The sequence below is a fragment of the Micrasema longulum genome, unplaced genomic scaffold (genome assembly GCF_059751315.1).
Source record: "Micrasema longulum isolate JH-2025_06_02 unplaced genomic scaffold, ASM5975131v1 h1tg001157l, whole genome shotgun sequence".
NCBI lineage: Eukaryota > Metazoa > Arthropoda > Insecta > Trichoptera > Brachycentridae > Micrasema > Micrasema longulum.
The window spans coordinates 229,896-243,495 of record NW_028278344.1 but is presented as its reverse complement, the minus strand read 5'-3'; the positions used below and the strand labels follow the sequence as shown (position 1 = coordinate 243,495).

General features: G+C 30.0%; 1 protein-coding gene across 1 annotated transcript in view; it reads right to left on the bottom strand.

Annotated features, from left to right (window-relative positions):
- LOC148276730 (uncharacterized) overlaps positions 1 to 13,600 on the bottom strand; it is a 140,285-nt gene that overhangs the window by 32,691 nt on the left and 93,994 nt on the right. The window contains exons 5-6 of the mRNA XM_088233850.1: positions 10,339 to 10,468; positions 5,955 to 6,084 (exon numbers count right to left, since the gene is read on the bottom strand). Of these exons, the coding sequence (XP_088089976.1) occupies positions 5,955 to 6,084; positions 10,339 to 10,468 (260 nt within the window). The remainder of the gene's footprint in view (positions 1 to 5,954; positions 6,085 to 10,338; positions 10,469 to 13,600) is intronic.

The window sequence follows — 13,600 nt, the reverse complement described above, 5'->3', positions numbered from 1 at the left end:
TTTGAGTTTTTGGTTTCTCCTCCATTTTTCCTTCATATTTCCCCTTTCTTCTTTGTCTAGTCTAGTCTAAAAGATTGTATGCATTTCATTTTGCGATTCCTGCCTTTACAGGAGAAACATGACAAAAAGACTCGACTTATTAGCTCCATATGTTTCAATATATATTTCTTCGATAATATTTAGTAATCTCTGTTAAAATAAAATAGGATAAAATTCATTAGTTAAGTATTTCTTGATAAAGAAGCTTGTGTAACTTTGAAACAGGTCGATAGAAAAAAAAAGTGGTAAAAAAAAGTTGTTTTATATTTATTTCATTAAAAAAACGTTTTGAAATGATTAGACATCTATAAATAGGTATCAATGTCAAATTTCAATAAATTTAGAAGATGTTTATCAATAGCGCTCGTTTTTTAAATTTTGTTATTGTTTTGCCCATGTTCTACGGTGTTTTTGTTAGCACCAAGTCATGATAATGTTTTAATGTCAAGAAGCCAATAAAATATATTGTTATTATTTTCGTAACCGGTTCTTAATTATTCGATTATTTAAATAATTTAGGCTGGGCACAACGCAAGCAGAAGTATATCCTGAAACCGGTACCGGATACAATATTGAGCCTAACAATGTCTAGAACATTTTGTAATATATTGCTGTAATATAATAAATTCCTCGTGAAACTGGAAGCGTTTTATTGATCGTGTTTATATACTTGATTGTGGAATAATCTATCCTCGAATGTCAGAGCCCCTTCTTTATTTACATTCAAATCGATCGTGTACCAATGCAGTGCTCTATGCACCATTAGTTGCAGAAAGGGAGTAATGATGAATCTATTACTAAAAAAAAATGTTTTTTTCAAACGTAATTTTACTGTGATGTATTTATTTTTTAATGGCTGTAATTTTATTAAAAAAAAAATACAGATTTGAAGCCCTAACTTTATGGTTATTCATTATGATAATATCAATATAAAACAACTTTGTTTTAAGACAATTATTTTTTTTTTCTAGAAACTGGAAGCGTGTTAATGATCGTGTAAATATGCTCGATTGTGGAGTAATCTACCCTCTAATGCCAGAGCCTCTTATTTATGAACATTTAAATCAAGGTTGAAATGTTACTATCTGAAAATTTCAGTTTTTCCTTTCTCCTCTATTTTTCATTCCGATTATCCCTCCTCTCTTTAAAGTATAGTGTAGTTATTTGTCAATTTTTGTTTCTATAAAATTTGTTAAAAACTTTAACTGCATGTATGTATGAACAATTGAGATTTTATCTGTTATTTTTTCCATTAAAAATAAAATAAAACAATATTAATGTTTGACTATTTACCGACTTTTCTATGTCTACAGGTTTCGAGACTTACTCGTCTATTCGCCAGGACACTAATTAAACCAACATGCAAAACCCACTATACACCTTCACCATATTTGCTGCATAAAAATATAAAACTAACACGACATGCATTTTAATAAGCAACCCTTACACGCATTGATTAGATTATGAAAATATTTTATGTCGCGGGAGAAATAGTTAAAAAAAGAGAGAGGGGGTGAAGGGAGGGGCGTGAGATTAATAGGTATAGGATGATCATTACAATGGAACAACGAATATTGGGTAATTGGTGTCCTGACGAAGAGATGTTTACTTCTCGAAACCGGCAGACATAGAAAAGTCGGTAAGTGAAATACCTTAATAATACTATGTTGATTTCAATTGTGTACCGTTTATTGACTTGTATCTGTATTCAAAATTATATTTTTCTAACTTCTTCTAATTTTAAGATTTTCTAAATATAACTTATATATAAAAATGCACTTCTGTTATTTCCACTGCAATCAATGTATGTATTATATGTTTAGTATACCCATAATATGTAAAGATGCTTTTTCTCAAATTTTTATTTTTATTTTTCGCTACTTCTGTGTAAAATACATGTCTGTCTTTATTTGTATATATGTATGTAAAACATGTAAAAGCCTGCACGGCGTTTATTTAAATAAATAAATTAATACACAAATATTTAATAAATTAAACGTTCATAAATTTTGTATACAAAACACGAATAATGCATTACGTGGTTTTTCCGTAAATATTATCAATGATATTCCAAGTAAAATCTAAGGAAATTAACTACACAGAAATGATTCAGAAATAATAATATTGTTTAATTAACGAGTTTTATTTTTGTTGGGAGTTGCTATTTTTTCCGTGTTTATTATTATTTTTATTATTTTTCGCAAAAGATATATTCATTTTAACTGATCTAACAATATATTGTGAGGTTCTAGAACAGTCAGCTCATAACAATCGCAGCTAGATAGAATGAATCGTAATTTATTTTTAAATAAATAAAGGAGCATGTTTATTATTTAGTCATTTGAGTTGTATTTTAGTAAAATTAGCATCGAATATCATTTAGAAGGACGACAGAAATTCACACTGAACAAACTAACCAGATAGAATCTAGCTGTCAAATTAAATAAACAAACTTTTTGCTGACTACCAATATAAGATGAAAAAATAGAGACGTGCCTAAGGATACAAAAATGTCTCAATCACAAATAATTATCGACATGCTAACAAGCGACGTGATAATAATTTCTCACCATGGATGTTTATCGTATTCGCGATCACAATGGACCATCACAAAATATTTACGTTTCGCGACGTATAATCCTGCTGCCCAATCGCATATTTGAATTTCACCGGTGTGAATATGGAAAATATTCCAACACTGCTTATTTATTTATTATTTATCATGCAATCTATTTACTGGATTCAGACGGCGGCAGTGGTTACCAAGACAAAAGACAAGAAAAGCAGACGCCACAGTAATTGTAATTTAATTTAATTTTAGTTTGTTTGTATTAGATACTCCTTACTATTTTACAAATGCAATAAATTTTATTATTTTTTATAGCAAACGTCGATTTTTTGCCAATGAACTCTATTCATTTACGAGGAAATCAAAAAACAAACCGAAACGAGCGTTGACTTAGAGATTACACACGCGTTGACTTATGACTGCGATAACTTAAGCATGTTCATTGTGATTGCTCAAATGCTTAGCATGGTTTTAAGCACGTTGATAGTTATTTGTGATTGAGCTGCTGTAATTAAAATATAAACTAGCCGCTTTTTAATAGCGGTTTGTAAGGGAGTAAAATGATACTAAAATTTTATGTTTATAAGAACGAACGCCCGGCTTAAATAGATTTGAAACTTCGTAAGTTTGAGGATTCGTATTATTTAAGATAATTCGTCATTGTTATTTTTTTTCGAATTTAAAAATAAGTAGCCGCTAATAAAACGCACAATCCGGTGAATATTACGCGATATTTTTAGCGTGTGCCAGGTGACTGTATCGAGTTCTGAGAAAGCGATTACCAGTATTATGAAATGTTAAAAATTACCCCGGATAACGAGGCGATTATGACGATAAATATTTTGTCTGCGGAGTATTGGAATTTGGGTAAAACAATTACGTCATCTTCCGAATCAAAATGCGATGGGATTTCCTAAAAAGACTGATCATCCTGTTTTCTGATATTTATTAATTTAAACATAATATATTTAAATTAACACTTCTTCGTGAAAGATCCGAAACCATATAGTATGGATGTAAATATTTTTTTTAAAAGTAGGTTTAATATTTATATGGGCAAACCTTGTCAAAAAGTCACAAAAAGTGGCTATTGTGGTTATTAGGTGAATTTCTTTTTTATAAATCTATTTTTTTATTCATGTGTACTTTTACAATTAAATAATAAAAAAAATAGCCTAAGCCAACCACAACAGTTATCTGAAGAAACACGTGTACAAGAAACTGAACAAAAATAACATAAAACTACGAAGTAAAGACAAACAAGGGCAATCAAATAATGGAATATAATATATTCATAATAATATAATTAACATATAAGACTTCGAGTTAACCCATGCCAATCATCTTCATCCCACACTTTGTTAATGGCTAAGAGATCTACGAAAAATCGGAAGATCTTTACAAAGAATTACTGCAGTCTATATTAAACACTGCAGCGAGACTTCTTTTCGGAATCTCTAAGTTCAGTCATGTCACTTCACTACTTTGGGAATTACACTAGCTACGTTTTTCACAGAGGGTGGAATACAAACTCTGTTGGCTTATGTATAAATAACTGCACAACTCTGCTCCGGAATATCTAAGGGAACTATGCATTCCAGATGAACTAGCTGACAGGCGACTTACGCTTAGATCAGCTACGTCTACGGCGAGAGAAAAGATTATTATACCTTAACGCAAACAGCGCACTAAGTTCAGTGAACGCGCATTTGCGGTCGAAGGCCCTATGGCATGGAATCCTCTCCCAGCAGAGGTGAGAGGCTGTGAGAGTTTCGGAAAAAACTTAAAACCCACTTGTTCTTTAAATCATTTAAATAAATCCGGAGCATGTGATAACAAAATATATTGTTTTAATTAAATTACAAATTTAAATACTTCAATTAAATTTATTATGAGATATTATCTTACAAAAGTGGCGCTTTATAAGTTATCCACAATAATATAATAATAATAATTATTAGATGTATAAAAGTAGATTTGTACAGAATAAAAACATGTACCATAAAAAAATATATTGATAAATAAAAAAATAAAAATTGAAGTGGCAAAAAAAATTAAAGAGTTGTTTTTCCAAAACAGCTGAAACAGTTACATAAAAATATAACTGTTACTAAAAATATCAGTTCAAAGTGGCGTTTTGCCCACCGGAGCTCAAGAAACTTCACTTTACAATGTCACGCTCCAATTTAGAGTAAGAATATTTTTTTCATATCCGATTTCCGGTAGGGCTGAACTTCCTCACTATGATAGAATTTTACAGATAGGAACTAAATTACAGCAGATTTTACAGCAACAAGGCACAATGACGTTATGCAATCTAGACCTCATTTACATTATTAAAAATGGACCTTTTCGTGCATATTTAAATATAAATAAAAAATTTTTTTTTTTACTCTTTATCAAAATACAATTCTATGTTCACTTTGCCCAGCTAACAAAAGTACATACCCCGTTCCAAACTAGGCAATTACATTTTAATGTATTATAAAAGTTAACAAATTTATATAGAGCACAAACAAACAAAATATAAACTTATTCGGATACACATTTTGATTCATATACATACAGACATACACATATATATATGTATATATACACATATATACACATGTACATACACACACACGTACATACACCCATGCGCATACACATACATACATTCATAAAAACATAGACAATTTATTTATGCGAAACTTCATGGTTGTCATCTATAAATATAATTTTTTTAAATTATCCCTTATTTTTTATATTTTATTTTTGACATCCCGTAAGATTCTCCAATCCGTGGCATGCATCAACTTTTCTTTATTTTTATGCATTGTTTACAAATTAATAAGAACCATACTATAAACCGTCCTACAGCTACATAGCGCATGGACAGTTGGAATTCTAGACTCTATTTACTAAAATTATTCTAGCGCATTTTAAACACATTTTAAAATTATATTTAATGTCAGGAATCGAACCTGAGACCTCTTGCATGGTTGGCAAAGACAATGATCATTTGATCACGAGGCAAATATTGGCGGATAGTTTCGCGGATAGTAATAAACAAAACGCAATATGTAGATGCAAAAATGGAAAATTAATCAAATTTTCTAACGTTGTATTAGTGATAGTTTTTAATTTTTCATAATGTAATATGTAATTGTTTTTCAAGTAAAATTATTGTTAATGTTAAGTGTAAAAATCGACGTAATTTATAAGAACCTGCTGACGAGTTGTACGTATGCAACTCAGCAGAACTTTAATTTAAGACTATTTTGTAAATATTTTTGAAAAATAAATAAAAAAATAAAATAAAAAAAAACGCAATATTTGAAATGTTAAAAGCCTAAAATATTACCTTCTGCAGGCCAGAATATCAACCTTTCCTCCATCGTATAACCTCACAGCTCGCATTTCCTTCTCCGTGGCTCCATACAAGTCTGATCCATCCAAGAAACTCGAGGCCAGATTCATTTGTTCTCGTCGCGCTGAAAACACAACAATAATGTCAAAATAATTGTCAAAATTTTCATAAAACCGCAAGGAATTTTATAAAGTTGCTAGCGGACCCGACAGACGTTGTCCTGCCCGACAATGGCTTGCCTACTTTTACCTTGGAAAAAGACTTTTCATTGATAAGTAGGTACCCAGGTACTTGCTAATGATTGAATTCCAAAACTTAAAAGTATTAATATTCAAATATTAAATTTAAGTAGGTACCTAGATACTTGTTTATGGTTGAATTCCAAAACAAAAAATAATTCATTTTCAAATATAGAATTCTTTTTGCATATGTCAAACTCAGCTCTCATCAACAAGGGTGCACTTTATTCATTTTATTTTATTTTATTTATTTATTTTATTTTATTTTATTTGGGAAATCAACAGTTCTAAATACATATTTTTAGTAAACAAACAGATATAGTGTATAAACTCAGAACTAATAACAGATTTCCACATAGTATACAAAGTTAGTAAAGAAAATATATTACATATAAAATAAATACATACAATTTATACATATAAAAATGTTATTTTCATGTACTCAATAATCAAAGATTTTTTAATATTTATTTTAAGAACATTAAGTTACTGTAAATTGGGCGGGATAAGGACACGAATGCTTGAAGAGAGGATAAGGAGGGGAGGGGAGATGTACATATTTATTATTATAATGTCAACTAAGTTACAAAATACATTTTTAGTGTAAATTTTAAATCTGACAGAGTGATGTTTGTGTAATCTATATTTTAAATTTTGTATTGTACATTGAAAAAGTCCTACGAAAAAAAATATTTTTAGCATACGATGTTTTACTTATTGGTACATGAAACAGGTGGTACCGTCTACAAATCCTGACTGGCACATGTATTGTTATTAAACCAAGCAGCTCTGTACAGTTAACCATTCCTGTCATAATTTTGGAAAGCAGTAGTTGGTCCGCACCACACACTCTGCGGTATTGCAGAGAAATGATTCCATGGAAGGTGGAGGCAGTGAGAGTAGATACATAAGGAATAGCGGTTTTGTATTTAAGGTACTTTATAAATTTGTTTTGAATATTTTCTATTCTACTTATATATATGGCATACTGGGGATTCCATATCTGAGAGGCGTATTCCAAATGGCTTCTGACAAATGTATAATATAATGAAATTATTAAGTTAATATTATTTTAGTATTGTCTGTCTATCGTCGCATATTGTTGGTGTAAAACAATATTTTGGTGTGAGCATGGTTGTCCCACACTGAAAATGATAACATTTTGTTCATATTGGAACATTGTAAAATTAATTAATATTAATAAAGTTTCATTAATGATGTTTGTTTTATAAAATATTAAATAAAAGTTATAAATGATTGGAATCAAGTTGTGATAGAGTTGAGAATGAACCCGGGACCATGTGGGTCCCGGACGCAACCGTGGACTAAGCTCCGGTGCAATGAGTTTTTACTGCAGTTAAAAAGTTGTTTTGTCTGCAGTGAATGCAGAAAACAAACTGCTTTTTCAATCAATAAGTATCGATCGATCTCAAATCTCAATAAAAACACGACAGTTGCCTTATGTCTCATGTGTCATAAAGGTTTGAAAATGTTAATCAAGTCGTACAGGATTTCGTTTTAAGGAAGTAAGTCTTTTCTGTGTGGGTAGAGACGGGTTTTAGCATAGTAATCTAGATCATAAACAATACTAATGCTACGTTTTAATCTATATATGCATCAACGGACTTAAAAAAACAACTATCGCTGTCGTAAATCAGCTGAAAATCAGAAGTGCAAGGATAAATAATTTAGTAACAAATAAATTGTTACTTAAGATAAAGCATTATTAAAGTGGCCACTTAAATCAGCCAATGACAGGTCATAAGCCCTGTAAATGCCTAGACTTTCATATTCCCGTCTGAAAAATGTTTTCCCTCTCTGTTGGAATAAATTTAAATATGAATAACTCCCTAGGGAGGAAATCCAGCCAGTCTGCAAGAATTTGGACATACTCAAACATTGTTGATTTAATAATAAATTTAGACTCATTCTTTCTAGTTGCAATACGCTCTCACTTGCTTTTTAATGATGCTCACGCCTACACACACCTAAACACTTACTCCCACACAAATACACACAAATACACCTCTACGCTTATTCTCATACTTTTGTTGTATCACAATTAAATATGTATGATTTTTTATTTAGAAACTTCGCTGGTCTGTCTTTAAACCGTATTTTTGTATGTTATTATATCATTGTTGACTGTTTGTTTCAGGAGTCAGCATCCAAAATATTTGTATTGATGGACTTCTTCTATTTCCTACGTTCTCATTCTCAGGGGTATGGTTGGCATTTGTTCGATTTTGATGAGAACCGTTTACTCAGTTTTAAATATGTTTATTTAGCTTGGGTAAGAGTCCTGCTTTGATCATATCTTTGAATAATATCCTAATAAGTCATATTTGTTCTGATAAGATTGATTTATTTCCTCATATTTCTCAAACAAATACACGGTATTTATATAATTTGTGATTCGTGGAAAAATAACAGGTAATCGACGATGTTAAACCGGAAAACATAAATAGTAGATGATTACATACATATTCATACATCTCTTAGTTAATCATCGGCGTAATAATTTCGTCATAACATTATTATCTAAATTGCAATTATTGTCGGCTATTATAAACATATTAAAATTAGCTAAATGCATAAATGTTCAAATTACGCACAGATATTCGTGTCATGCATTTATTAAGCCTCGTGGTCAGCCCGTTTGCCTGATTTGGTGCCTGATGGTGCGTTTGATTCCTGACATGGTTGATACTAAACATTAATATAACAGCGAGAAATAAGATATACCGTGGGTGTAACAAGTGGCATATATTTAAGTATCGGGTGTTAACATAAATTAAGTCCGTTTTTTTCCAAATGAAGAGAACAAAATGATATAATTAGTTAATAATTCAAAGCATCTTCACTGCACACTGTGCAAATATCACGAACAGATTTGGCAGTTTTATTCCTTCGATTGAACGCGAACAGAAGGAGATGTCGAGGTGCGAAAAAAATTGGACACAACTTATGTTAACATTCAATCTTTATATATATAATTCCTCTGTACGTGTGATGTCACCGTACTCCTCCTAAACGGCTTAACCGATTTATGTGCGGTTTTCAGAGAAATATAGATCTTTGCGCTGTGCGTGTTCGTAAACATTAAAATCATCAATCGAATACGTAAACAATAGGTTAGGAGCGTAAATGTTTTATTCATCGATCTACCAGGATTGCATCCGAAGAGAATGCATTTGCGAAAAATTGGAAAGATGTTGTATTTTGTGAATAAAAAAGTTTGTTTTTGAATGTTTACAAACAATATTTGTTTTTTGTGGATCTCAATCAGATTCTTTTCTTAAATTCCTTTTAATTTCCACCCATTTATTTATTTTTATTGGATTTTAAGTAATATTAAAATAATATTAAATTCAAAACATTAATTTAAATCGTATTCCCATATAAGTAGACTCGTATGTTTTTTTTTTTTTCTTTATTAGGGCCTACTACCAAAACTTGATAATACCGGCCAAAAACAAGTTACATTTATAAACATAAGAAAAACATAAACAGACAGGAATAACAATATAGATACAAACAAAAGACAAGAAAAATATAAGTACAATAATAACATCAAAATATTAATTGTAATAATAAACACATATCCAAACCAATAAAAATTTCAACATAAATTGAAATAGGCACTAACAGAAAAACCCACCAAAACCTGATAGTGCCTATTTAACAGAAAATAGAAACTTACAGTAAAATTAGAAGGAAGATAGAACTTAATAACTAGAAAAATTACGACAAAATAATCAAAATATTAACAAACTTAATCTTATATTAATGATAAATTATAACTATTAAAATTAAAATCCGGAGTTTGACGTTTGCAAAAAGAATGCCATATTTGAAATAATATTTATTTTATGTTTTGGAATTCAACCATAAACAAGTACCTCGGTACCTACTCAATTTCAATAATATTTGAATATTAATAATTTTTAGTTTTGGAATTTAATCGCAAACAAGTACTTAGGTACCTACTTATCAATGTAATGTCTTTTTCCAAGATAATAAATAGCAGGCAAGCCAACGTTCGGGCAGGACAACGTCTGTCGGGTCCGCTAGTATTTTTTATAAAAAGAAAACGTTTAAGCAATCCAATATTGAATAAGTTAAATATGTACACTTACTGAAAGCGCAGATTTCTGCAGTTTGCCCTGGTAAGGTCCTCATGTATTCCGTGCACTCTTCATCCCCGTAGGCTGTGTAACACTCCCCGTGGACAAGGGCGCTTGAAGAGCGGTTTGCGCAACATTTCACCTGCAAAAAAGATTGTAATAGTAAATAAAAAAGCTCATTGATGTTTGATATTCACATTCACAAGGGTATTAACTATTTTTAAAAAATTCAATAAAAGTGTGTTGGAAAGAAAATATATTTCTTCACAACATTATTTTTGGTACGTGTACTTGTACAAATCTGGATTTTCTCCCAAGGGGGAATAGGTATATATTTTTTTATTTATATCCCTACAGAGAGGAGGTAGAATATTTTCAAATTCAGGATTATGGATATTCGAGCGTTTACGTTTCTCAAATTCGTAACATAAATACAAAAATCAAAAATGTTACCTGGTGTGGATATTCGCTAATAAGCGGAATGGGGAATGTTGTAGTACTTAAAGTGGCTACTTAACCCAGCCAATGACAGGTCATAAGCCCTGTAAACGCTCGAATATCCATAATCTTGAATTTGAAAAAAATTTACCTCATCTCTGTAGGGATATAAATAAAAATATATATTTCTTCATGCTAGATGTAAGCTACAGTATTTCCGAAAACCCAACTTTTCAAAAGAGACAAATTAGTGATTTTTCATACTTTAAACATCTTGTATTTTTAATGAGAGGCATCTTGTAATTATAAAAGTAAATGTTAAATATTTAGGACTAACAATAGACAGACAGTTGACATGGACAGCTTACATCAATAATTTAATTAGCAAATAGCAACATTATCGAGCCCTTTTTCAAAATACTAAAATTTTGTTCCGAAAACGGAAAAAAATTCTTATGTATGAAGCCTATGTCAAATCTCAAATATGTTATATGCAACAACTCTGGGGAACAGGAAACCAAAATGACATAAACAGACTACAACGACAGCAGAATAAAATATCGAAGCTAGTACTTATCTAACACCAACTAAAGAAGTCTTTAAAAAAACTAAACAATCAAATTTGAATGAACTTTTTCAACTAGAATCTTTAAAATTTATTCATAAGTTTGCTACTGGTATTATTGTAGACAAAGAACTAAAACTTGAAAAAAATTGCAATAAACATGGACATACTTCAAGAATATCAGAACAATACCACACACAACATTCCAAAACAAGACAAGGACAATCGAGACTAATAAATCAAGGCCTGAAATTATGCTATGAACTACCAGATATAACTAAACAAAAGACTCGGACAAACTTTTCAAAGGATGTAAAAAATATAATTGTCAACAATAGAGTTTAAATAAAAAATGATATGTTATTTTTGTAAAATGCATGTAACAATCCGTAAGGGTTAACAAATAAATTTCCAATAATATATATAATTTTTTTTCTAAAATATGTTTTTTTTTATTTAAGAAGATACAAGCATAAACAGAAAATATAAAAGGACAAATATTGAATCACACAAAACCACGAAACCGGCTTGTCAGCAGGTTTCTATTGTTCTTTTAAGAAGAAAAAAGTTAATGAATTAATTCAAACTTAAAAAGTAATATAAAAATTATTAAGAACTAAAGGATAAGCGTACGCATTTTACACACAAAATATATATGTACAATGATTGAAATAATACAACGTTGACATAAAATAATAATCAATATAAAGCCTTGTTACATATTAGCCATTGAGTTATTTTTTTCTCAAATGTTTTGTCAACATTTATTTTAAAATTGGCTTAGGAATCTTATTACATTTTTTGGAATTGTATAATGAAGTGTTCTTTGGTTATAATTGTTTAAAAACCTCTGTACTGACAAGCCTTCACGTTGTGCTAACCTTGTATTTTATATATACATATGTTATGTATATACCTTGTCTTGTTGATACTTATTACAAAAATACACATTGAAAAAATCTTTTGGAGTACTGTATGTTTTTTGACTGTTAACTTCTAAATTGATGTGGAGTTACAACAAAACATAAATAAATTATCATTGAAATTGAAGAAATTAGGAGTTTATGTTATTTGCCATGTAATAGAAGATGGAAAATTTGATTTCGACATAGTAATAACTGAATTTCATCATATTTGGAGTTCCTGGACTTAACCTCTCTAGGAATGAATAAAATTATATAAATTAAAACGGATTTTTTTAAAAATATAATGTCAATTAATTAGCTATAAAAAAGTATGAAAATATAGAAAAGTTTTTAAATTTTATAAAAAAATTGTAAAAATGGAAAAAAAAACTAATTTTGAAATAAAATAAAAATGATGTAATGAAAAGTAAATAAATTTAATCAGGAAAGTATGAAAATATGGAAACGAATTTATTTATTAATGATGTTGCTAAATCATTCTCTAACTCTCGCTTTTGCCTCTTCGCGACAACAAAATTCAACGACAACAAAATTCTCAAAATAATTCAAACTTTACAAGACTGTTTTCTCTTCAACGATACATGAATTCTTTTAACCAATGGTGTAAAGTCAATAAATTAGAACTAAATATAAAAAAATGCAAAATAATGTCATTTCATAGAACAAAACAACCGGTTTCCTTCGAGTGCCTAATATAAAACTCCAAAATTGATGTAGTTACGTCCATCAGAGATTTAAGAGTTATTTTGGACTATAAACTGACATACAACGAGCACATAGATAATACAGTAAATAAATCACTGAAATCACTTGGCTTCATTAACAGAATATCCTCTGATTTAATAATGTCCGTATAATCAAAACTCTTTATTGCTAACTGTTCGGCCTCTTCTAGTATATGCCTCCGTGGTCTGGTCTCCATTCTATGTAAATCGCATAAATCACATTGAATCAGTCCAACATCGCTTGCTCTCAAAAGCACCGTGGATGCTTGGACTAGAGAGAGATAATTATTCTTATGCTGATAAAGAGTCAATTTTAAATATTTCTAGTCTACAAAAACGTAGAACTAATATTGATTCCATATATATGTTCGGCATACTAAATGGTATAATTGATGTTCTATCATTACTGGGACAAATAAAATTCAATATTCCTACTCGTAGGTTGAGAAACAATGAAGTACTGTTTCTCGATCAGCATAGAACAAACTATGGCCTTAATTCTCCAATGACCCTTCTTTGTCAAGACAAGATCTGGACTTTTTTACAGCGATTTAAACGAGCACTACGAGTAAATAAATAGTCCAGATCTTGTGTTGATGTCCCTTTTGTTTGTCAATGCT